General features: G+C 38.4%; 1 protein-coding gene across 1 annotated transcript; it reads left to right on the top strand.

Moving 5' to 3' along the window:
• Window positions 1-26,130, top strand: LOC145774787 (uncharacterized). Its single transcript, XM_082586100.1, has 17 exons — window positions 1-248; window positions 10,300-10,413; window positions 11,045-11,143; window positions 11,774-11,937; window positions 12,846-12,969; window positions 14,376-14,523; window positions 15,201-15,379; window positions 17,016-17,252; window positions 17,812-17,944; window positions 18,163-18,258; window positions 18,552-18,640; window positions 20,132-20,325; window positions 21,790-21,911; window positions 22,080-22,192; window positions 22,859-22,979; window positions 23,595-23,762; window positions 25,282-26,130. The coding sequence occupies exons 1-17, from the start codon at window positions 38-40 to the stop codon at window positions 25,487-25,489; spliced, it is 2,520 nt and encodes an 839-aa protein (XP_082442226.1). The 5' UTR covers window positions 1-37; the 3' UTR covers window positions 25,490-26,130.
• The last annotated feature ends 1,263 nt before the right edge of the window (window positions 26,131-27,393 follow it).

Here is a 27,393-nt window from a genome sequence, read left to right as displayed (position 1 = left end):
TAATTAATTGTTATTTTTCTAAGCAACCTGTGCTTTTATGGAGGCAACTTATTCCACTTTCCATGAATTTCATCCTGCACCATCAAGTGGGCCACCACAAAGATCTGGGCCACCGAAAAAGTCCAAGCCACCACAAAAATCTGGGCCACCACAAAAATCTAGGCCACCGCAAAAATCTGGGCAACAGCAAAAAGATGATAGAAAGAAGTATGTTAAAAAGAAACAAGCTCAAGCTGCCACAACAAAATGTGAGTTTTTATGTGTTATTGTGGGGTGTGGCGTGTTGATCATCTTCATTGTGCTCTACAACAGACATCCTCAAACTTTATCACCTGACAAAATAAAATCCTATTGTTTCAAAAATAAAAAAATAACTAAGTCATACTAAAAAGAGAGTGAGGTCTTATGGATATACCATAGCAGGATGAGGCTTGTAGTGATGGAACAATCTCTACTTCCGGCCAAACTCTGGCCCCCTTTTTTCAACTCAAGGTGGTAGTGGTTTCGGCTCGGAGTCGGAGGTGTGTGTGCCTACTGTATAAGTAAATTTATGTATCCTTGCAATATTGTAATAAATGTACTAATGCAAGAACACACAATTACAAATTTTGCAGGAACGTTGGTCTTAAATGTATATATATGTTGTAAGATTGAAAGTCGTCCCAAGGAAATCAATCAAATATCTTCTACATCTTAAAAGCCATACTATGTCAAGTGAATATAAAACAAAAATTTGAAAGCCAAATTTGAAGTCTACCCAAAAGTTTACTCCTAAATGAACCTTTTTAAAGGACCGTAAGCATTGCCATAAAGCACCTTCTTCAAGAGTGCCTGATTATCGCTTCACTGCTTGATGGGTGTACCTGTACCAAGCAACAACCAGGGCCACTGAGAAGATAAATTGTGCCCAGTATCAATGTGACTTGGGCACCAAATTTAAACACTTCAAAGAAAAACATACCATATCCAACAAATACGAGGTGGTTTCTTCAAGTTCAAGCCCCTTTGAATGATTGCGGGGGTCAACATCTTTTAAGTGCAGGCAGTTAGGCGCCTGTCAAACAAGTGTGCACACTGTGGCGTCAGGATATTTAAGTGCATTTGGGTGCTATAAAGTGTGTCAAGTTTATCAGAAATTCTTGAGAATGTGACAGTTCTCCCCACTGTGTTACAAAGTGAATTTCACTATTAAACATATCAGTGTGCAGTGCCTGCTATGCAAGTAACCTACTGCCTAGAACCCACTTAGCAAATTCTTTTGTTTGGACAGGTGCACGAGGTGTAAGGATGAAGATTTCTATTAAGCAATTTAAATAAAATACGAAAATGCGTAATTAAACAGTGCAAATGATAAAACACGTAAAAAACACAATAAACAGACAAAAGTGAAGATAAAAAGTTGGGGTCCCATGTGGAAGCTGTAGCTTACTTCTTCGAAGAAAGTCCCTCATTGTTTGATTGGAGTCACCACTTCTCCCGATGAAGCGACTTACTAAGGTTAACAGCGTTTTATTTGCATCTTTATACTTTCCACGCTTTGCTGGCAGTGCAATGAGTGCATATCCAGCAATCATTTGCTCATTCTCCAGATCGCGAGATATTTGCACCTTCCACAAACTGTCGATTAATTTCCAAAGCGTTGAGTGGTCCATCCCCAGCTCACTTTGGATTCTTCAAAAGCTCAATAAAATTACTCTCCGAGATCCGGAACCGATGACCACGGCCGAAGGTTTATTTCAACGCTTGGGTAATAGTAAATATTTCACGAAAATTGATTTAAGTAAGGGTTATTGGCAGATCCCAGTGAAAGAAATGGATATTACCAAGACTGCTTTTGTTACACCAGATGCAACATATGAGTTCATTCGAATGCCATTGGGTATAAAAAACTCTGGGGCGACTTTAGTGCGCGCATTCAGAAGGATTCTATCCTGAATGGATAATGTGGAAAGTTACATTGACGATTTGATTATACACACTAAAGATTGGGACACACATGTACGGACACTCGACAAACTGTTTGGGCGCCTTCATGCCGCTAATTTAACAGCCCGCCCGTCAAAATGCGTTGTTGCGACCAAGGATGTTGAATTTTTGGGTCATAGAGTAGGATATGATTGGTTACGCCCCGGATTCCACGGAATGGCCCGTTTCGGTGAGTCCGATTCGGTGAGTCCGATTCGGTGAGTCCGATCCCTTAACGGGGGATTTTTTTTTATACTATCGGGTACCATAGCCTAATTATCATTGCCGTTTTAGGGTTAGGGGTTAGGAGTTAAGGTTAGGGGTTAGAAGTTAGGAACTCACCGAATCAGACTCACCGAATCGGACTCACCGAATTCGGACTCACCGAATAGTAGCAGACCCGTTACGCCCAGTGGTGGATTTCCAGAAGATTAGCTTCCGGAGCGGTAGTTTTTTCCTTTCCAAATGCGCTATAGGTGCAGTAGAAGAGCTTCAGAAATATGGCCTTATAAAGCTTTGAAGCAACACACTTGATGTAGGTGATTAAAACGTTGCTAAAGTAAGTATCATAGGCTAGTCTGTAGATGATATTATTATTATTATTTATTTGCGTCAGACAAAGCTGTCCAATGTCCATATCCAAAATAAAACAACGAAATAATACACAAACTGCAAACGCACAAAGGTGACAGAGAGCCACTTTGGATGGCGTCGGTCGGTTGAAAAGCTCAATAAATAGGCTATCTAACCCACTGTTACAAATTTACATACAATGAGCGTAGGAAGAATTGAAAGTATTCAGAACAATAAAAACAAACAGATGACATCAGGTCTGATATAAAGCGATTTGAGGAGTGTATGCAACGGTTAATAAACGAAAACATGTTTTTCCTCAATAAAGCATCAAACGTTGTTATATTATTCATTACTTGATATTCACGGGCACTGACATAACGAGGCAAATTGTGCAATATTCTGAAAGAGTCATTGTAAGCAACACGTAGGCCTAATCGTTTTATAAACTTACTAGAAGATCTAAACTTGTTCCACAACTGGGATGCGTAAAACGACATACAATAAGAACGAAATAAAATGTTTTTTACAGCAGGTGAGCATTTAAAAAAATGCGATTTTGCATTATTTGCAGCACAGTACTGAGATCGTACTTGCCTTAAAATATCATTTTCATCTGAGAGAGAACTCTCAATAAATACACCCAGGTATTTTACAGAGTCTGTGAACACAATTTCAGATTTACCTAGATGTAGCAGAGGAGCACGTGAAAGATAAAACTTTTTGGGGAGAATAACATAGGGTCAAGCGGGGTCAAATGGGACGCGGGGGCAAACGGGCCATTCTGTTACTCTGTTTACTTATCACATTTTTTTCCTACTTATTCTTTTTTAAAATCGGAAGTTAATAGCTCATTTAAAAGCTGCTTTCCCATAGATTTGCATCATGTAAAACAAACACAGATCTACATTTAGAAAATATACTTCAGATGATGCAAAAAGTGGCCAAAAAATGTGAAGATGTATTAAAATTTGAAAATTTACCAAAAAAACTTTGGTATACCACAAAAACTAATTAAGCTGGAATGAAAATTTACTGAACAGCATACACCCCGAATGCTGAATTAGTATGTTGAAAATATTAATAGTCCCACTTTTTTACTTTTTGTAATTTTTTGTTTAAATAAAATGGGGTCAAATGGGCCACATTGACTTTTTGACAAGTTATAGCTCACTCGCATAACTTTTTTAATTCTATTTAATTTATATGGTATTTTTAGGTAAACAGGCCTATTATTATTATTAGACATACATAGCTGTTGGTTGCATGCTCTAGACATGCCTTCTCTCTTTGAGCAAAAGGAAAATAGAAAGCATAAAATTGAAAGTGGTAAAGGCTTTGAAAAGTCCAAGATTTGAGAACCCTTCTAAACGTGCCATTGTGGACTTGATGACTGTCAATAGGAAAGAACTGCAGGACTTCATCACAGCAAACAACACACGATTTAAAAAATTACTGAACTGCATTTTGACTTTTTGAGTCAAGACCCACCTCTTTAGGAACTCAATGACACCTACATTGCTACAACATCGACTCTACTTGGCATGAGAGTTGTGAATGACATCTGAATGTGGTGTGGCAAATACAAATTTGAGCGTGATGAGCCAATACAATTTTCTGCACACCAATGACAAAGAGCAAATACAGTTCCTCCTCATGACAGTCTAAAATTCCAGACAGCTGTATCCAGATAGGAATAAGTCTACACTGATGCAATAACTATAACTAATAACATTCTGGACATCTGTCAACACTGAACTAATTAATTTTGAGTAATTTTGTCATTATTTTCCTATCATGTAATCCCGTGTTGCTATTAGTGTATTCCGTGAAGCTTTCAAAGTAGGTAGCAACCTTAAAAATGTTTTCAGTTGCCCCAAAAATTTGACAGGATTATTTTTTCAGGTATTGACACGATGCGAGAGGGTGCCCGATTTGAATTTCAAACTTTTAACTTTTCCCCAATTTATGAATCTATCACCCTATTGTATAGTATCCTATTTCAATTGTCAACTATAGACCGTGCTGTTTGACTTGGCCCCTTCTACTCTGTTTATGACTGCCGGTTTAAAATTAAACATTTGTAAAATGTTTCCTTATTCATATCATTCAATTTTAGTTGCGAAAAAGAGCAGTGCAAATTATGTGTTCTACCTTTATCTGAAAAGGGCGTAGAAGGCCTTCATTGCTAAAATTGTTGAGCATCACTTGAACAAAATACATGCCACCCAACAGGTCTGTGATAAAATAGCAAAAATAAAGTTCTTTCCTTACCATTTAGACATATAGAAGTTGTGGCCCATTTGACCCCACAGCTGATGGGGTCAAATGGGCCACACCTACCCCAGCTTAGTACATTTTTTTGTGTTTTTGCAAGTTTTTAATTTTTCTGAAAAATGTCTTATTTCATTGCTAAAAGGTGTAATGCTCTGTGGTAAATATTTTTTTTTTTTAATTTCATTATAGGTTTTATGTGGCATTCAAAAAACTGAAAAAGTGTCCCGTTTGACTCCGCATGACCCTACCAAATGACTTTTTAGAATTGAAAGTAATTTCATGTTCAACAGCATAATTGTGGCAAACATCTAACAAATTTTGTAAGCCACACAAACTAGCAGAGATGCAGCAAATGTCATCAGCAAACATAATAATAAATTGATTGTCACTGGTATTCAAGAATGGCAATAGATGATTCAAAATAAAACGTTCAAACAGTTTTGAGATTACTGTGGCTACGCTACAGCAATAGGTCTATAGTTACCTGAATCTTGAATGTCGCCATTCAAATTCTTTACAATCGGGACTAAGACAGTGTCCAAGCAAGAATTTGGTACAGTGCCATGATTAAGACACATATTAAAAAGTACACCAATATAAAAACGAATAGAATAATCAGCATAAACAAGATGTTCAGCTGAAATTTTGTCAGCACCAGCAGCGCGGTTTAATGGCAGTTTGACAAGCAAGGGACCAATTGTGTCCATGTTAAAACGAAATATTGAAAAATTATAATATTTATCTCTAGACTAGAGGAAATACACGAGTTAACAAATTCTTTTTATATCACGTTGTTCAATGCAAATATTCGTATTTTAGTGAAATACGAATATTTTGTGAAACAATAACACAAAAAATTACAGCAAGTTCCACAACGTTTCAAGACATTTATCGTATTCGAAACCACAAGACCTTTGGCGACTTCGGTTCTCAATTGCCGAGTTACGTCCCTGGCGCAACCAGGATCCAACATACTTCGCTGGTGAAAACTGTCTCAGTGGAGGACCGACCATTGGTATAAAAAGTAAACTTGAGACAGTTACAGTGTGTAGAGAAGCACGGTCAGATGTCAGTATGAGGTTCATTTGTGAAAATCCGCGCTCACACTCGCTCGATGAAATTGGAATGGATTTCAGTGACGTTATCAAATTTTGAAGACTCTGGGATCTTTTTTTTGTAGTCACATATTCACGAAGTCCCCTCACAGCTTCGCGTTCATCTAAGCGCAATCTCTTTGCCACTTCAGTGATTTCGTTTTCTCCGTGTGTCATTACTGTGTCCTCTGGCGAAGTAGTTGGATCAATTATTTTGCAGGCGTTAATAAATGACGAGTCTGTTGAATTCAACAAGCGATCTCGGATGGAATTTTCTAAGTGTTGATAGAAGATGTGGGGATTGATTGGCGGGCTATATCTGCAATTGTTTAAATGCAATTCCACACCTTTGAACTCTAAGTTTTCTTCAGCATCCTTGGCAATGCGATAATGTCGCCCGGGTTCGTTCCTACGTATTTCAAATAATTTTGCAAGATTATTAATTTTGTTATCTGCATCCCAAATAGTACATGCTTTGTTTTGCAGTTCGAGGCTTACTTCGGATAACTCTTGCAAGGAATCGTACATCAAAGCCAAGTCCAACAAAAATCCGTGGATGTTATCTTCGACAAGAGTCCTTGATATTTCGCACGTTCCCGAGAATTTCTTGTGTCGCTACTAGCTCCCTTTTTGAAATGTTCGACAAGTGCTGGGAAATCATTCCAGACGGCATTAACTGTGCGGAAACTCGAGGCTACCCAACGTGTGTCCAGTACCCTTCCGATTTTCAACAACTGCACTTCAACAGCCGCTGCACATTCACCCAATTCTCTGCTATTTTTAGGAGAAGCGTGATAAAGACTATAGAGCTTGTCCATGAAAGATCGAAATCGATTCACATTATTAACTGATTTTACAACATCACCAACTGATAGTTCCAATCTATGGAATGCCACACCACAATGTCTGGAAATTCATCACGAAGCAATTTTGCCACACCATTTTTGCGACCTAACATCACAGCCGCGCTATCACATACAACACCAATCAAACAAGAAGATAAAAATGTTGTCGACATGCCATATGATTTTAGGCAGCTCATCAGGGAATCAAAGATGCCATTCGCTGTAAGACTAGCGAGCTCAACAAGATCTACAAATACATTCACAGGTTCGCTTCCGTCAAGACTGGTACGAAGATATATTATCAGCGTGGATACGCGGCTCAACGTTGTCGACTCATCAAGAATTATAGATATATTTTTACGATTCTCAACGATTTCTTTGAATAGAATCGTCCTCATTTCTGTACTTACGTGGTGCACAATGTTCTTGCAGGCTTTACGTGAATGTAAAATACGTCCCATTTCAAGCCCATTAAGTTCCTGCACATCTATTTCACTCTCGAAGTTGTTAAATGATTGGTTTTCCTTTGCGACTTTGTACGCAGTTCGAAATATTTTTTGTGTGACCTCTTTTTCACGGGAATATTGTGCCTCAACTGCACTTTAAAATAAGGTTTTCCTTCGACTGTGTTAAAATGAGCGACACTGATTTGTGACCAGCACTTTTGCGATGTTCGTATATTTTTTTCCGAAGGGAACTTAACTGTTGTGATCTGGTAGTTCCATAGTAATTTATGTTTATTTGGCTCCATTCTCGTGAAATTCTTGCCCCTGCTGTTTTTTCTACGCCTAAATTGCCAACTTGTCCACATGTTACACAACCAAGTTTTTCCGCCTTTGGCTGTGAGCCATTCATACTGGTTTTGATCATTTGTTTTCTGAAATGTAGTCCAACAATCAGGCCATTCATCAGTTGAGGACAGAGCCAGTAGATTAGGAGAAATTGAAGCATCTACAGATGTAGACACTTGTGCAACAGAAGTTGAGGACGAAGATGGTAACTCAGAAGGGATCGAATCGGCACGAGTGGAAATGGCTTGTTGGCTGTCTTCCACAAGTTTTCGCTTCCTGGCAGAGCTAAAGAAACTTGTAATTTTGTTCATTTTTAACTTAAACTGACTACTTCTACCGGAAAAATAGTTTATTAAGTAAATTATTTGATGTGTCAAAGAATTTTTTTAATGCGCTACGAAATTATACAAACTTATATAAATTATATAAACTCAAAACATCAACTCAATACTCAAAACTTCAGACTGCTAAGTGCTAAGCAGCGCCAGCACAGCACGTAAAAAAAATCAACCTAGCCTAATTCTTGGTCTCAAAATTTCGTATAATTATGCTTCTAGGCTCAATATTACTTTAATGCTAATTTCTTCCTAGAACAGACTGAGTGCTCTGGTCAGGCCAAATTAAAGTCATACAACAGATTAGATTTATAAATTCTTATAAAAATGAGTATGTTCTGGTGCTACTTCTAAGCTTCAACTAATAGCGACTTTACTAAACTTCCAATTGTTGCTGACTGAACGCAAAATAAGCCAAGAGAAGCACAATGTTGCTTTTGCAATGTCACAATTCCATTGTTTAACAATGGTTACAGTAAAAGAGAGACTCCTTTTTAATCTTTGTATTGTATTGAATCACAGTCTCTATATTATCTAAGTAATATAGAGACAGTGATTGAATGATCAAATGAATGATACAAATTACAAGCACCATCTTAACACTACTCTGAACAAGGCAAAGCATAATAAGAACATAAAATATTTGAGCTTCCGGAACGCCGTTCCGGACAAGTCAACTTTTTGATCGAGCTTCCGGAGCGGCGCTCCAGACCGCTCCGGCTGAAATCCAGCCCTGGTTACGCCAAATGAAGATAACCTAAAGAAGATTTTTATGCAAAACTTCCCAAGACTAAAAAGGAGGTGAGTTGTTTCTTTGGCTTGCTAAATTATTACAGGGATCATATTCCATCTTTTGCTACGATTGCTGCACCTCTAAGTGATCTAACCAAGAAGGGGATGCCAAACAACGTAATGTGAGAAGAAGAACAAAAGAGAGCTTTTCGAACAATACAGGAAAGTCTTCTGCAAAGACCAATTTTGAAATTGCGAACCGATACATCAAACGTTGGTATTGGAGCAGTGATGATGCAGACACAATGACAAACTGTATCCAGTTACATATGCCAGTAAGAAGCTAACCAATGCCAAACAGAAATACTCAACGATAGAAAAGGAATGTCTTGCAATAATTTGGGGCATTAACAAATTCCGTCTGTTTCTGATGGGAAAACCATTTGTTTTGCAAACGGATCATAAGCCATTAACTTTCCTTTCCCACGCCAAATTTCAAAACGATCGGATAATGCGTTGGGCTTTGGCACTGCAAGTATACGACTATCGCATTGAAGACATTGCGGGCAGAGACAACATTGTAGCCAATTCTATGAGTCGAATAAACATTGATTAACTTGACAGTTGCTCAGCTGTATACCGCTGTGTTGAATAACACAGCGGTATTTCTTTGGTGTTTTTTTTTTGTGATTGATTGTGTTGTTATATTGTTTGCAACAATATTTTAAGGGGGGCGTATGTCACAATCAATGTGCAAGGCCTCGCGACGGGCTGCTTTGTATCTTGGCCGAACGTCCTGTTTTGATTGTGGAATTCTTGAGCAATGTGTTATTATCTGTTACTGTCTTGTAATAACCTCTGATTGCGAAATCTTTATTATGTAACGTATTTGCATAACATTCTGTAAACGTGCAAACCTGGAATATTCTTTGTTTTTCACAATTGCCAAATGTTGTTTGTCATGACGTCATAAGGATGTTTACCAGTAGATCTTTGCTTGCGAAATCTTTATTATGTGACGTATTTCTAGAGCATTCTACTGCTACGTGCAAATCTGGAAGCTTCTTTAACTTGCTTGTTTACGTGTAGTGCAACTTGACAGAACAATCAGTTCTTATGATGTAACATTACGTAACCTTCTCGAAGTCACTAGATCAAACAACCTGTTATAAATAGTGGTGTAATTTGCGTAATTTTATGAAAGATTTTTATTGTAGTAGTGGTAGTTGGTAACAGACGCAAAGATTATTGTTGATCGAGAGTTGAAGTTATTGAATACGAGTAAACCAAAGTTGGTGCTAATATAATTTCTGATTGAAATTAGAATCGTATGAGAAGCTGTGAGTGGATTACGTTAAACTCGATTAATAGAACTTTGTAAGCGTTGGAATCTATTGCTGTTTACTGTTACTATTACTTTCGTTTGATTAGTTGCTGGAAGTGCTGAACCATTCGTTTAAGTCGTTCAAGAACTTTCATTATCATTTCACTAGTAGAACTATCCGATCATTTAATTGACTGCTTTTCGGTGATATCCTATTCTCTTTCCTGGTAAGAGATAGAAAGAAATCGTGACAATCATGATATTATGTCATATTTTATGCCAAGCCAAGTTGAAGGTCTTTGCCATCACTAGATATCAAATGCAACTGACTTGTAATCGTATTGATATTGCTTTTGTTTGCAGCTGTAAAGGATAAAAAACCACCCCCAAAACCACCTGGAGATACAAACTTCAAAATTGTGTCCCTTGCTTTCATTGCTCTTGGGATTATTGGATTGAGCGTTATCATAGTAATTGGTGAGGTTATTATTCGTTTTATCAATAGAATGTTTACTGTTTAGTTGTAACATAACTTTGGTTTTAGGTCATTCAGTACAACTATCTAATATGACTTCAATATTGTGATTCCATACAGCTTGAACAACATTATTTCATCTCAAAACAGACGAAATAGAAAATCTCTGATTTAAAAACTTCTACGAATGATCTGGGTGTGGGACTTAGCATCTGAACCTTATATATATTTAACTGTTAAACTGATAGGCCGTTGCACAAGCCAGTGGATTGCATGGCCTCTTGGTCATTAAAATTTTTTTGTTTTTTGTTTGAAAAAATGATATTGTATTATAAGCACACAGAGTAGCTGAGGAACGCAACCAGATATATAACGTATTTACGTTTATTTTTAACACTCACAGAAAAAAAATGCATTAAAATATATTTTATATATTATATAACCAACGTTTTCGACAAATATTTTTGTAAATATAAATTAAACATGTCAAATGTGGTAGCGTTACTCGGCTTTGAGTGCTTGTTGTACCACAAGACAAACTCTCTAGCGTACCGAAGCTCTAAAATGACATTGATTACAAAATATTACGACCGATTTTTGGAACATTTTTATTATTCTGGTATACCTCCTCAGCAACTACTGTACCCCCGCCCACTGCCGAACAACTTTCGTGCCAGCGTTTGGAAGGCGACAACCCCTCAACCAGTTTATTTGATGTGAATAACTGTGCAAGTATGTATGCTGTGTTGAAGTGAAAATGCATTTTTATTATGTATTCATTGGATGCATTTAAAGATTCACAATGAAATGCATCATTCTAATCCAAATGCTCTGTTGGTTCGGTGGGCATGTACTTCGCCAACAAAAGCTATATAATACAATAAAACAAGGATATTTTTAATTGTTTTCGTTTCTAAACTAAGGTAGGCTATGTAGTTTTGTTTAGTCTTTTGATCCGCTACAACATTAAGTATATAACACTCTAAACTTACTCGGGAAGTTTTTTTTTTTACTTAAAGTTTGATGTGGTTTTCTATGCATCTTGTAACAAACTTAAAATAAACATTCTTAATTTGTTTCTTATATCAAAATTAGTTACTAGTTCACTAAACACCTTAACAGCCTGCTTATTAATGCTTTAAAACAGGCTGTTAAGGTTTTTAGTGAACTTGTAACTAATTTTGGTGTAATTCGCTCTGCTTCGCTTTTTGCATGACATTGAGCACTTTTTGTAATATGAATAGAATTTATTGTGTTCTTTATATCTTATATTGCTTTGTGTTAGGTACCATTAGTCACACTGTAAAGTTCGTAGCCTAGGTTTTTTTTACTTAGAGTTTCTTGTGTTGTTGCTTTCTGTAGAAGCTTCATGTGGTTTTGATGCGTCCTTGTGTACTGAGCAATGCTCTTTTGGATTTGAAACCGATCCAGACACAGAATGCCCAATAAACTGTCAATGCGCTTCAAATGGGGTCTTTGAAGGAGACATTGCTTTTGATGAAGGAAACATCCAAGCACTTTTACAGGTAATCTGTGTTTAATTTATGGCTCCTTGAGCTCGGAAAAATCGTACTCTCAAATGGCGTTTGTGAATGGCTTTTAAATGATTTAAAAATTGACATTATAATACTGCATTCAAAAATATTTCATTTGATATGGACGAGTATCAGTAATTGGTTTGTAGGCTAGTTTCCCATTTAAAAAATGGTATGATTACAACTGTTTTTTTTTTCGGTCATTTATCGGTCATTGACCAATTTTTTAACAAAATGTCTAAAAAAAATATAGTTACTTCGGTCAAAATGTCTGAAAAAAACAACGTTTCTCAGCGAAACTTAATGTTGTAGCTAGTAAAATGTAAAAATGACCGAATTTTTTCAAGTCATTTCGGAAAAATGACTGAAAAGTCTCAGCGAAAAAAAAAACAGGATTACAATTCGGCATGACCCAAGTTTACAAAAAATTGTTGAAAGCATAAAAATAGCACAAAATTAGATTTCAAATCAGGAAAGTGTTTTGTTTTGATGATAAAATTGTAAAAAAGTTGCACTATCAGAGTAAGACCCATTCGTGTCGCATTTGCCGTTGTATTGAAAATATCTGAATCTGTCATATCGGTTTTGCCTAAAATGTAAAAGCAATTGATCATCATTAATCGGTCATGTGTTGGCATATGTCCTCCTCATATGTTTCATATCATTTTTCATCATTTCATATCACATATCACCATTCCATCTTTTACAATAACAGCAACTTACGCATAATGAAAATTTGAATGATGAAAACATTCTATTTCACTGAACAGTGAACAATATTACAACTAAATATCTTATTTTATCACCATCGTACAGCGCACAGGGGAGCATAGTTTGCACTGTGATTTGGCGCTGTATAAATTCTGTTATTATTATTTTAATTTATTTAATTCTTCCAGCATTATGCTGATCCCAACCGTGATAAAACCTTCACTGTGTTCAAATCGATATCAGCCGAGGGCCGCTGGTCAAAGCTTGACAATGGGAGAGTGCAGGTGTACTACCAAGTTGCTGAAGATCTCTGTGAGTGCAGCGAAAGCGTATGAAACATTAACAGATCAGAGGAATCTGACGGTTTAGAATAACAATATATTTGCAAGTGATCTGTGCAGATTGCAATATTTTATCCAAGGCATAAAGTTCACAAGCAGGGTTTTTTGTTTTGCTACTATGTAATCTGAAAACTAGTGAAAAATTAGTCGAGCTATGCGAAAGGGAAATAGCTTCAAATCCATTTGAGAAAGTGAAAGTAGCTTATCTCACGAAAGTTTCTTTATTGAATGTGATAGTAGTCAGGTATATAGTTGATGGATTGCGCAGTTATATCAGACCCAGAAAAGCTGATGCAACTGCGATAGTTTTCATTTGATCAGTTCAGTATTTCTGCTTAAACCTGACTTGTTTAAAATGTCATTGTACACTATTATTGCTTCATTGACACAATTCTCATTAACTGCCACTGCCTAATATAGCGACATTTTATGTTGCATCACTAAAACAGTTGGTATATACTCAGCAATAAAGGACATTATCGATATTGTGATCATCAATGAAATACATTTTTCCGTTTTAGTTAATTTTCCTTTCGACTGCGTTATTTTATATTGGTGTTGGGATAATGTTGAAAATAATGTGACCATGTTTCTCTATCCTCTTGGTCTGTACCCAGTCAGACGTTGAATCAATGTAAACTCTTGTTAGTCTGTAGCCAGACGTTGAATCAGTGTAAAAATGACGGATATTGCTGTCTGGGTAGTTTGTGGTTTTTGAATAGCATGTTGCTAAAGTAAATTGTATAGCATGGTTTAAATCTATCACTTTGTTACTTTCAGAGCCAACATGTGTACGTATATTGTACACAAATTTGAAGCCTTGTTGACACGCTATTATGCATACAGTATAAATACAGTACAATGGTAAAACACTAAGCCAATGGTATAAATACTGCTTAATGCCAACTTATTACCGGACAGTTCAGTAGGCCATAGCCCCAAGAAGGGCCGTAAGCATATTCTCTCTAGAGCAGCCTGCTGCTCATAATCGTGAGAGAAATCAAGGGCTACGGTATAGACGAAGGGCCGCCACTCTCCAATCGACGGCATACCTTTAAGTGTCTTGCCAAAGACACAGCCACATGCTCTTGAGTGGTATCGAACCGGCGGCCTTACGAACGGCGAACAATGACTCTCTCCACTCAGCTATGCAGCCGTCGTACTGTGGATACTTTCAACATAGCAGTGTAATATTGCTTTGTCATATACTCTTGGTATAAGGTCGATGGTAGCTGCTTTTTGAAGAATGCTATTGAAGAGTTTGTGCAATTAATTTACGTTACATCGATGCAACTGAACATGTTTTTTTAAGTGTTACCTTGTAGATTCTGTTGTGGATAGATTGGATACATCAACGTTGTTTTATTTCTTTGATAGCTGCCGCTACCATCCATAATATTTACGAAGCCAGTAGACAGTTTTCCCAGAAAAGTTGCATAGACCTGACCCCTATACCAGAAACGTTTGGTCGGATCCCAAAAGGTGGAATTCCTTATGCCGCCATCACCAACGGCAAAGGGTGCTAGTGAGTGATTTCATCGGATAAACTACTCTAAAAATGTAACAAAAAGCAGATACGATACACAAATGAAATATAAAATACATAAATATTTCTTAGATTGACAAACAGAATTTAAAATTGGTCAATACCTTATTTATCAATACTAAATATTTATTATACATACTGTAATATTCATTCCCAAAGTACCCTGATGATGCCCAACTGTATCGTCGCCTTGACAACACGACCACTGTTAGAACTAGCACGTGGTCCCTTTACTGAAGTTGTTGCTGACTTTGTGCAAGTTACAGTCATGAATTATGTGACTTTTCACCAAAATATATATAGTTGTTTTGTTATCATAACTCAAAAATGTGATTTGGAATAATGTAGCCAGAGCTCAAACTCCGATTCGGCACTCTTAAATTATTGCCCTAAACTTGCCAGTTTTTAAAGTTCAAACAGTATGAAAAAAGTTTTTTTACTTGTGTTATCAATCTTCAGGCCCTATACTCGGGACGTCAGATTAGTTCACTCATTCACTGCATAGTTTAAGAGCATTGAATGCGATTTGTTGTGTGGAAACCGACTCCTTCAAAATTTAAATTTGTAAACCAGGCATTCATACATTTTCCTCGCAGTGCCTAGAATTATGACTTGTACTGTAATTGTTGTGCTTCATGGGTTTTTATTATACTTAGCGTGTTGGGCGGCGTGGGGAAGCAGGGAGACCACGTTCACTTTATGAGCCTCGGTCATGGGTGTGAGGTTGTTCCTACAATTATTCACGAGTTCTTTCACCTCCTGGGATTCTGGCACGAACAGGCACGCGCAGACAGAGATGGATATGTTGATGTGTTTTACGACAATATCTTTGCAGGTCAGTTATAGATAGACTTTTGACTGGATAAAATTTTAATTGAAATTTAAACTTCTAACTTCACTGCCTACCAAAACAGAGATGGAGCTGATATCCTATCTAAGTTGTACTTGTAATTGTTAAAGGGCGGGGAAACCCAAATTCACTTTTTGCGAGTTTTTTGTTTCAGCGTGATGTCATTGTGTACAACATGCGTTTTAGCAAAAAAAAAAATCCAAATTTTGTTTCCCTCGTCTTGCTAAGGCCGCTTTTGTTTGATACCTGTTTGCGAGGTCTCGCGCCCATCAAGCTGTGATTCTGTTCGCTGTGACGTCACAAGGTACATATAGTTGTGGCCAAAATTTTAAGACCAGACTTGATTTATGACGATTTTTGCATTACTTCAAAATACTGCATCATATATTGTTTCAGTTGCATCATCTTTATGCATCATCTTATATCTGATGCAGTATTTTGAAGTAATGCAAAAATCGTCATAAATCAAGTCTGGTCTTAAACTTTTGGCCACAACTATATGTACTTTGTGACGTCACAGCGAACAGAATCACAGCTTGATGCGCAACAAGACCTCGCAAACGGGTATCAAACAAAAGCGGCCCTAGCGAGACGAGGGCAACAAAATTTGGATTTTTTTCTTGCTAAAACGCATGTTGTACACAATGACATCACGCTGAAACAAAAAACTCGCAAAGTTAATTTGGGTTTCCCCGCCCTTTAACTTTTGTGTGCTATGTTGGAATGGCTGGTTTCAGTTATGTTCTTTTGGTTTTATCTTTTTATATTGTCAGATAGTGCCAGGTTTTGCTGTCTGAAACTTTCCCAACCTTACATCGAAGCTAAAACAGGTTATAATAACAAAGATGGCAATACATAGCAATATATATTTTATGATGTAACATTTGCAATTTTATATCATAAAAAACAATTTAAATTTCAATGCAGAAAAGTGCATTGCTGGCTTTGCCAAAAGCAAACATGGCATGAGAGCTTTCCCCAATGCTTTTTTGTCTTTGCTTGAAAGCTGTAATCCCAGTTTTTTCTTTAGGTTACATGGACTCGACTTTCATGCTGTCTCGCACTGTGCTAACTTCTTAGATTTGGGTTTTATTATTTAGTCTATATATACATTACTTTCGTTCTGCATTTTACAACATCCGTATAAGATTGAACATGAATTATGCTTATTTGTGACAAAGGCCATTCCAGACACTTTGTGTTGTTTGTTACGTATGTTTTTTATGTATTACTGTGCCCCGCATATTAAGTCCACTGTTCATATAATAGTCCCGCCCGCTTAAGAATCCAAAATCTTCCTTTCTGGAGGTGGGCTGAATAAGCGGGGACTCTTCATATTGAAAGGAGAATCAAAAACCCTTTCTTATATTTGCCAGAAGCTATTTGCCTGAGCTTTGTCAAGACCCTCGAAAGTGAACCTTAGCTTCCTTGCCTTCTCATTTCCTATGTACTTAATGTAGATCTTCAACTACTGGACACTAACTTTGACACAACAAGCTAAAAAATAATATATATATATATATATAGTAAATTCGTTTTCTTCAACAATAGTATTTTTAGTGGAAGTAGTATTCCCTTACAATTACTATGTTGATAATAGCACAATGTTTGTGTCGCGCAGGTAACCGTCACAACTTTCTGAAGCAAGAGCAAAGCGCGGTGGAGGACTACGGGTTCGAATACGACTTTGATTCTGTGTTGCACTACCCGAGCACTGCTTTTGCTAGTGCTGGGGAATACTCTATTCTTAAAAAAGATGGTTCAGTAATTGCGGATGAGAGAGAAGTATCGGAGATAGACTGGGCAGAGCTGAACGCTCACTATGAGTGCGGTGACGTGCGAAACTTTAAGAAAGACGGCAAGTTATTTTTTTCGAATTTCAAAATCAACTTTGAAAGTTGTTATAATTATACTTTCATCCTATAAACTGTTCTAAACTCACAGCGGCTATATGTATTCAGTTGTTTTTGTAAATGATAAAATCGTTCAGTTGCAATCACCTCCATTTCCCGCACTGCTCATGTATCGTAGGTCCTGCGCCAACGAACCCTAAATAATGTTTCTCCATCCTTGATCGCTTACAAAGGGACATGCGTTCACCATCGTTGCATCACATTATTCTACTTCCTGTAGCAATATTTTCACCACAGTCATGTGCCTATGAATCAATAGAAAGTTGAAATCTAATGTGTTTTGCATTTCTGCTTCAGTTTATCGACGGAGCAGTTGACTTGAAGTGTCGTCTGCTCATGGTTATTATGGCATGTCAATGAAATTCTAATCAGCTACATAAAATTTTTTGCTACATAAAATTTTCTGCTGTTAAATGCTTACATTTAATGTCAGTCTCTGCTGACGTGAGAGATTGGATTTAAATTTGTTGCGCTCTTCTTTTAAACTGGCGCATGTGCTTGCAGGAGAGTGGACGGAGTGGGGGGTCACATCAACCTGCGTGTCCATTTGTGGGGAGGGGGTCAAGACGAGATTCAGACGATGCGTCAATGCTGATGGCGAGTTTTCCTTCGGATGCCCTGGAAAGGCAGCTCTAGTGTAAGGCTTTTACCTGTACAGAATTTTCTGTTTGTTTGTATTGATAAAGGTTAATTTTTGAAGTTTCGCATACTTGTAGGACTTTGAACCATTAACGCAAGCCGGTTATCGAGGTTGACAGAGTGAAGTTTGTAAGGCTTTTTCTTTATCGCTGGATGGAGAATTTTCTCAGTTGATTATTATATCTGCTTATTTAAAACTGTTTGGTTAATTTGCAGAGAAGTTTGCAAAAACGACCAATGCGTAGGAAAAGAAATCCTTACAGGTCCATGGACCCCCTGCGACAAGCCATGCTTCGGGGGGTACAGATACAGGTGAGATCCAATTGTTTCTTAAAAAGTTTTGTTCGGTGTACGCGTCGGTGTCAACAATGTGCTTCTTCATAGCAGCAGTTGGCCATTTTTACTTTGTGTGAATTTGTAATCAAACTTCACAAATGAATTTTCAAGCGAAATTTTCTTGAATTTTGAATAAAAACTTCTATGAATCTGTAGCAAAATCCCTCTTCTGAATCCGGTAATTATTTTTATGTCTTTCCGTTATTATTTTCTTCGTGATGAAGCGATTGTTGCGAAATATAAGTATATTATTACGTAACAACTTTCAGGAACATCAAGTGCGACCCCAGGGGAGCATGCCCTCAGGATTGTTACAACGTTCCTCAGGCCTGCAACAGCGAGTTTGAATGTGATACTGGTATGTTTCGTCTTATTTCTATCAAGTCTAATGAAGACACTAAAGTACTGTTCAGAAAACGTAATTATCTTTGTAATTATACTGTCTTCAGAAGACAGTATAGTATTCGAAACGTTTGCTGAACATGAGTTTAGTACAGATCTTACTGGTAGCGAGACATGGATATATGGTAGCATATATATGGTAGCGAGACATGCTATATGGTAGCGAGACATGGATATTGAGAGAGAGTGAACTGGCAATCCTGAGAAGAACGGAAAGGTCAATGGTGAGAGCAATGTGTGGGGTGAAAACGAGAAGGGAAAAAAGGACTGAAGAATTGTTGGATATGCTAGAGATGAGAGAGACCATAGACCAACTGGCAAGGGCAAATGGAGTAAGATGGTATGGACATGTGATAAGGAGGGAGGAAGGAAGTTTTCTTAGAAAGGCACTAGATCTAAAGGTGGATGGGAAGAGGAAACGCGGTCGTCCAAGAAGAACGTGGAAACAACAAGTGAAGGATGAATTTAAAAAAGTCGGACTGAAGGAGGAAGATGCAAGGGACAGGGTGAAATGGAGAAAAGGGATTAAAACAATTGCTGCGCGGAAACAATCGGCCACCCCCACTAGTGGGGAACAAACCGACGATGGATTATGATGATGATGATGAGTTTAGTACAGATCTACATTTTAGGCTCTTTATTTTTTGATCAGATCAACCAGGTGTTCCAACCGTTTTTGCTCCATTTCATGGTTTTGGAGCCGGACAAATCCGCAATATCTTATACCCATGCTATGATTGAGCTTATCAGACTGATCCTTACTTTAATTTTTAAGTGCAGATAGAATGATCTGTTTCACCCTGATGCTGCGAATTCACTGTGGTAATAGCGGTTCGCTCCAGCTTTCGGAACATCATCATTATGTTATGGCAGTCAAACAGTGTAATAGCTTGAGCTTCGCTTTTAGCAGCATGATCGTTACTTATTTTACAATGTAGAATGTACATACAAACGATCTGTTTCAGCTTGATGCTGCTAGTTTGCTGTGGTAATAGCGGTTTGCACCAGCTTTCTGAACACAGTTCCCTGGTCATGTGCAATGACGAGTGGTATTGGTGTCAGAGTATCATTGTTTCATAAGGGTTGACTCTGACTTCAGCATCACTTGTCATTGCACATGACCAGGGAACTGTGACAACTGCACATACCGTTATTACCACAGCAAACCCGCAGCATTAGGCTGAAACAGGTCCTTCTATCTACACTTGTGGAATCTTAAACCTAATTTGAAGAAGAATGAGGCAGATAAAGTTTCACTGTAGGAAGAAGATGCGATATGGAATAAGATTGAGAATATGAGTGAAGACAATGGCTGCAAGAAAAGAATCGACCACCCCCACTAATAGGGACAAAACTGAATTTGGATGAAGACGCATCTTTCGGACTCCATATTCTTGATTGTTTTTCTGTCAACGTATCTCACCGCCGGCTTCTCACTCTTATGCAGAAGATGAAGATTACGATAGGAGGGGCATCTGGACCGAGTGGAACAAGTGGAGTTCCTCCTGCGATCACCGCACCTGCCTCCCTAACACCAACTTCCGCAGGAGGAGTAGATGGTGTGTGGATGAGCGGTACGTGGCAACATCACAATGTGATTGGTCGACTACATACCTTCCTGCCTCTGGGAACTATTCTGAGGTAAAGACTAATATAATAGCAATATAGTATAGAGCTAGTCCCATACTCAGTTACTCAACTTCGGTGAATGGTAAGATAAGGTTCTCAATTCTCATCTCACAAAGCCTTCTGCAGTAACGAGTAGATAGAGTGGCCACTTTCTCTCGGTGGGTTAGGGTGGAGTTGGGTTAGGGTGGGTCGGTGGAGTTTCCTTCGGCAACTCCACCGACCCAACTTATACACCCTAAGTAGAGGACAGAGGTGAGCGGTGTTTATCAGCAACCTGCTTAGGCAGGGAGTCGAACCAGGTTCGCGTAATTGAAAACCCAACGCCACCCCACTACGCCATCCCACCACAATAGTAGGCTATTATAAATGTAATAATAATCAAATTACACCTACAAAATATAATAATAAAATAACTAATAACTATGCAATAGTAATATCATATAAACATTAAACATGTGTGTAGGCCACCTGCTGGCAGTGGCATAATCGGTTAATGATAGTGATAGATTTGCACCCAACCCATGCCAGTTGTTGGTTTGATGGAGGAACAGCTTATTCATTTCTGAATTTGTTCAAGTCTCATGATAGTGATGATTCAGAGCAGCGGTCTCCAACCATTTTTCTTTTCGTGCATTTTTGTAAAATTGTGATTGATAGAAACATTGGCTAGCAGCAGTGATTGATAGCAGCAGTGACCGAGTGGTTAGCGCGTTGGGCTCGCAGTCGAGAGCCTGCATGTTCGACTCCAGCCACCCGCACTTGCTGTTGTTTCCCTGGGCAAGAAACTTTACCATAATTGCCTCTAGCGTTTTCTACAATAATCGATAATTGCCTTGCAGTGATCGATTTCGAGTAATGGGTAGCACCAAATTTAAGTCATAAGTAGAGTAGACAACCGGAAACAGACATTGCCGTCGGCTGCGGCGTGGGTCAGGTGTACGTCGGAAGGCGTACACCGATGCATAGCGCTCAAGTCCGCTTTCTCGCAATGCAGGATAAAGATATAACAAAACAAACAAACATTAACCGACTTTTTGACGCTCTGGTTTTTTGTCTCTGTAAATTTTAGCACTTGCAAAGCCCTCTAATGTAGAATTTCGACACCCCAGCTTCAGTTGATTTTAACGTAGATGTGGGGCACTGCCGTTGAGGTTCCGAACACCAGAACAATGCGTCATATTGAGCTGAAATTTTGGATGTCGACTTTTCAAGCAAAACCCGCACATAAGATCCCACCGTTTTCGAAAAAAAAAAAACAAATGCTGAAGCTGTGAAACTTCTATACATCATCCAGCAAGATAGTAACAATATTGGAATTTATGTCTTGTAGCATGTACAATTGTACATCCTTGTGTAGTTTGGTAGAATTTCGATTCATTTGTATATTTTGCACTTAATTCCTCTATTTTTGGCCACGTGTAAGTGTTGAACACCTTTAGGATAACTTTCCTTGTGGCATAATCCTATTGATACTAGTTTCATGAATCGGGAAACCAAGTCCATCGGGAGTTTTGCTTGTGCGATCGTTTTGAGGAGGAGGGTTGGAGTTGGGAGAAGTGGAGTGCGTGCTCGGCCACTTGTGGGGGCACGAGAGTCAGGTAATATGACCCTTCGTACTTTTTGTGATGTGGAATTCAAGCAAGAACTAATGGGGAATTATTTTGTTCAATGGTTTCTTAACCGCTCTCTCAAACGTTACGATGTTTGGTTTGCAACTTCCTGATGGTTTGTGGTTGGACGTTATAATGTAGCGATTATTACCACAGGCGGAGGTGCTCGACCATCGACCAGAAATGTGGAAAGCCTGGAGATGGCGACGGTCTTACTGGGGCTCAGTCAGTTCCTTGTGGTAGAAGATCATGTACTCCTGTCGATCGAGGTGAGGTTTCAGTTTTGCCAATTTCTAACTTTTGTGATGGGTTGAGCAAGCTATCGCGGTGGTCACTCTGGTAGTTTTCTTTTAAAGTCAGAAGTTGAAGCGCTGTGGCGAATGTAAGCCAGTGATATGTGTATAAAAGTGATATTGATATATAATATAACACTAATAAATAATATGAAAATTATAATAAATTGCGATAAAAAGTGAAAACTAATCAAGTGATATGTGCAGCCTGATCCGTGTTCAGACAAATGAAGTTAAATGTCATCAGTTTTAAAATATGAGCTTCCAATCATTTATTATCCTGTGTGCGGATAACTGGAATGGTACGCATGTCCAATAATGGTTTCAGAGATCGACTTGAAAGAATTTCTTTGAGAAGCAAGCAGCAGCGTTGCCAAGGGGTTCGAGGAAGTACTTTTAGATTCGGGCCCTGGATGATTTTGGGCCCCAAAACATTTCCAAGGGACGCAAAAAGTTGAAAAAACTTGCATATATATTGTTGTAATGAATTTATTTAGTGGTGTCTTATTTTCGCCCCGGGATTAATCATTGGTACCCGGCCCAATGGCGGGCCTAAGAGCAACGGTAATATCTGAAAGTATCAGGGTAGTTTTACAGATGAGAATTTCATGGCCATTGCAATGAATGCGAATCCTTCTGCAGGGGTATTAGGTGAAGTGTGGCGATCCAGGGACAGACGATGTCTTTATGGGAGATACTACACAGGCTTTTTCAACAACGACAAGATAAGAGACCTTCTTTGCTACTACCCGGACGGATGGGTGTAAGTTTAATCCTTCCGCAATTAGATTGCGGTTGGGAAAGGTGTTAATATGATCTTTCAGTATCATTGTTAATGAGAGGAATTGTGTGTTTTGTATATAGCGCTTTATCAATCGCAGATATGCATCACTTTCAGCGCTTTACTAAACAGATAGCTTATGAGCTGCTACAGGGACCCAGACACAAGTCATCTCATTTTCACATTGATTCAGTCAACGTTGAAATGGACTGATTTGTTACTTGAAAAGTGCAACCGAGTAAATTTTCCTAGTTTAAAACCACAATAAATCAGGTCACAGAAACATTCCCGTGCCAGCCGGCACATTCATCTAATCTTTTCATGAGGTCGTCTAAAGACACCACTCGACAATTAGAGCATTGATTTGTGTTTTGAACACAGCATCTCTTGAAAGACACTATTGAGTGTGACGTAATAAATGAAGACTAGATGAAATATGAAAACAGTGAACAATTCAACGTAAAGTTGGATAAAAACATTTGATATTCCTTCTCGTATTTGTCCGAACGATTGTGATAAGATTTGAAACCATAAACTGAACTGCATGACTGAAACTGAATTGATGACGACACAAATGACCTTCTATGATCATCACAGGAGATTGTACTTCGCTTCTGACCGTGGGATATACTTGGGCTTGTCATGGGAAGGACCCACTCCTATCTGCCGGTTCATGTACAACGAGGGGAGACACGCTTCAGTGGCTGTGGGCGATATCAATGGAGATGGTTTGGATGACCTGCTCTGCCACCACGCACGCTTGTCGTAAGTGCTGATTGTTGGTGAATAGTTCTTGGTTGGTCATTATTGAGTAATAGATAATTGTGGAATTTTATGTCGTTAGTTACGGTACTCGGTTTGGCAACGGTCCACTGGTGTTGTATGTTATTGTCCTCTTAAAATTGCAGCTGGGATGCTTTCGAAAGAAGATATGCTGCAAGATTGCTGTTCAAATTGCAACATGTACAGTTGTACACTCAGTAGTGTTAAGACTATATCATACATAGCTGCTATAGCCACCTAAAAACCTTTTACAGAATGTTTCTTTTCACCCTAATTGGGTCATCAGAAAGTTCATCTTCTAATAGAGCTAAAACAATGAGTTATATGTTGAACAACTATGTTGAATGATTGAAGGGATCTTTATACTAGGACTGAGAAGCTTCGAGGCAGTTTCTTGTAGAGGCTTTGATCTACTGACGTGTCCCGGTCACCGAGTGAAGTTTCGGATTGTTGAAATGTTGTTGTCTGTGCATTATTCCATCCACCAGGCACTACCGCTGAATGGGGGAGCAAGTCTTTTAGGCGCAGACAGTCTTTTAGGCGCAGACAAGTCTTTTAGGCGCCGGTCAGATAGGCGCGCACACTGTGGCGTCAGGATATTTAGGTGTTATTCCTAGTTAAGTCTGCACTCTGCAGATTGTATCAGCTTGGCAAGTAGGGCAATGCTTTTCACACAGAATGTTATATTGAACAGAAAAATATGTTGTTTTGTTGATGCGCGTGCATTTATTTGTTGTTAGTCATGGCTTCAGTGAGTGAAGCTGCTTTATCTCGCAATGCTTTTCACACAAAATCTTATATTGATCAGAAAAATATATTGTTTTTTTAATGCGCGTGTTCGGCATTTATTTGTTGTTGGTCCAGGTTTGCGTCGGCGAAAGCTTTATCAATAAATTATTATCCAAGTTTCCGAACATGGCTGAGTTCACTTTTAGTTAAGTCCAATAATAACTACATTAAACAACAGTAAAAAATATACCGTAGCCTATATTCAAGCGGGTGGTAGGCTTGAGTGAAGACTGAAGAGTAACTTAGTTTCCCGTTAAAACCCAGACTAGGTTTTGCCAAAGCTGAGCTGATACAATCTGCAGACTTAACTAGGAATAGCACCTAAATGAACGGGCGCCACAGTGCTCCGCACCTGAATATCCTGACGCCACAGTGTGTGCGCCTATTTGACAGGCGCCTTAAAGACGTGGACCGCCTAAAAGGCGCCTAAAAGACGTGGAGACGTGAAAGCAATCCTTGAATATGTTGCTCAAGCACATACCCGAGAGTCGAACCACCACTGCTTGATTTTGAAGTTTCTGCGTTTGTGAAGTCGCTTAATTTTGTCGCTTTTTTGTGTTGTTGCTAAAGTTGTATTTGCGCACGTTCAATATTAGTTTCATGGCTATGCGAGCTAGAGCTATGCACTGTGGCCTACTTTACCACTCAAACAAATTCTCATGCTGGTTTTACACCCTACTAGTTTCAATTTAGATCTAACCATCTTTTTCAGTCGAATCGACGTAGCCTTGAACAAGAACGGGGAATTTCGAAACGTCACAGACTGGTCGGGCATCAACACCTTTTGCAGTCTACGTCATCACAGAGTGAAGCTACTTGACGTCAATGGGGACAAGCGGGCCGATCTGGTGTGTGGGGACTACAGAATAGCGCTCAAGCGCATCTTGCTTAACACTATCAACCCAACACTGTATGAATAGACTGAGAGAGAGTAGGTCTAAAGTTTTATTATACAAGACTTTCATCACTTTGTCGGTCGACAGATCAAGTTGTTCTGGTTGAATTGAATTGGTGAAAAAATATTTTCTTTTATCAACAAGACTGGTTAACGTGTATTGCATCATGTTGCGGTGACGTAACTAGTCGATATCTTATGTTGACTGTTCAATTGAAAGAGTTTGTTGATTAAAATATTACTCGAGTTGAATTGTTGTTGTTGGAGCATTAAATACCAACATCATGGTGCTGTGAACTATTTCATTGCAACATCAGTAGAGTTAACCTAGCCTATTTTGTAGAATAAGCAAAAAATCCGTCGTTCGTGCACAGTTTTAACGTTTGATCAATAGGCTATAGGCCTACAAGGAGCTGGTTTTTCAACTTAGGAGGTTATTCACTATTCAGTATTTATGCAGCGCTCTGTTTTGAGATGTTAGTTTTGTGTTTTAAAGTTGTTAAATTTACCCACTGGGCTATCGCAGCTCCTCTGTCCATTGCTGTGATACTGCATTTACATGAAGCCGTTCAACAAAGGCTTTAGGCCTACTTTTTCGTAGACCTCTGCTATGTTTGGCACATAATGTTTTTCTTTGTGATGGCCAGAAATAAAAACAAACTGAACAATAACAAAACTAAGTTCGAACGTTGCAAGCTCAGTCAAATGTCAATAACGCAGGTTTCCTTTTTTTGTCGTGTCCAGGCTTACATCCGTTGGTTAAAGATTCAGATTAAGTGGACGGGAAGTCAAGGAAGCCAATCTTCGTGTCCACCTTCAGGCATGCGTCCTGCCAAAGGCACAGACGCATGCGTTTGAGCGGTGTCGAACCGGCGCTCATTCGATTGCCGCCAGCGCTCTCACCACTCGGCTATGTATCCGACGCAAGTTTCTTGATGCCGTGACGTGGTTAAAGTTTCACCTTGTGTAGCCAACAACATTTTTTTAACGTTAATTCAATAGGAAATTCATTTATTAATTTTGGTAAAGTAGCCTAGTTATTTTCTTGAATCATAGACATTTATCTAAAAGTCATTTTTAAGGTCGATTCAATACGTGCAAAAATTAAAAAAATTTACAAGTTAAAAGAACGAAGTTTTGATCAGCCTTTGATCTGTATTTGCTGCTTGTGTAAAAGTCAAGAAAAATGTCCGCCTCGAAAGCTATAGGCTAAGTTAGTAAAGGTAGTGCAGGCCCTTAGGGGCAAAAATGAGCATCTTTAGGCTAAACGTGTTACACGTTGTTGTTTTGCATTTTGTTGTAGTTGATGAATCTAACTTCAATTTTAGTGGGTGCCGCAACTTTTTGGGTCACGTGATCACCCCCAAATTGGGGATTCCCCCCAAGTCAATTTTGAGCTCTTTTCACGGCATTTTTATGCAATTAGATACATTATTTTTTTACATTTGGACTGACTGCCACTAAAAAATGCACGAGATAAAAATGACACAAAATTATGTTATTAATGACGTCATTGTGACGTCATGTATTAATTTTTTGCTTGTTTTTTTCTTATTGTAGTCGCTTGTTTGTTGTTGGTGTTACTTTTTTGGTTACAATAAGTTACCAACGGTTTTTCAACTGATTTGATTAGTAGTAAGTGTAAGTACTAACATATTCAAAATCTTAAGGAATCCAACTTCCGGAAAGTGGTTATTTTCAAGATAGCTTCCAAGATGGCCGCCAAACCATTAAAATAACAGTAAATTGACCATAACTCGGTCATCCTATGACCAAAGCATGTAGTTTTGGTGTCTATATCTAGATTTTTATACCCTGTAAAGTCAATGAAACCATTCTCAGAATTGTTAAATCATCTGATAGACTATAAATTCAATATGGCAATTCAAGATGGCCGCCAAACCATTAAAATAACAGTAAATTGACCAT

The sequence above is a fragment of the Aplidium turbinatum genome, chromosome 1 (assembly GCF_918807975.1).
Source record: "Aplidium turbinatum chromosome 1, kaAplTurb1.1, whole genome shotgun sequence".
NCBI classification, from domain to species: Eukaryota; Metazoa; Chordata; class Ascidiacea; order Aplousobranchia; family Polyclinidae; genus Aplidium; species Aplidium turbinatum.
The sequence above is the reverse complement of the archived record's forward strand: the minus strand, read 5'-3'. Positions and strand labels throughout refer to the sequence as shown.

Excerpts from the sequence above, each read along its gene's own strand:
- LOC145774787 (XM_082586100.1), top strand. The coding sequence starts at position 38 with ATGGAGGCAACTTATTCCACTTTCCATGAATTTCATCCTGCACCATCA. Across the intron at positions 14,524-15,200 it reads ACCAACGGCAAAGGGTGCTA|CGTGTTGGGCGGCGTGGGGA; the intron begins GTGAGTGATTTC and ends TATTATACTTAG. Across the intron at positions 23,763-25,281 it reads TGCCACCACGCACGCTTGTC|TCGAATCGACGTAGCCTTGA; the intron begins GTAAGTGCTGAT and ends CATCTTTTTCAG.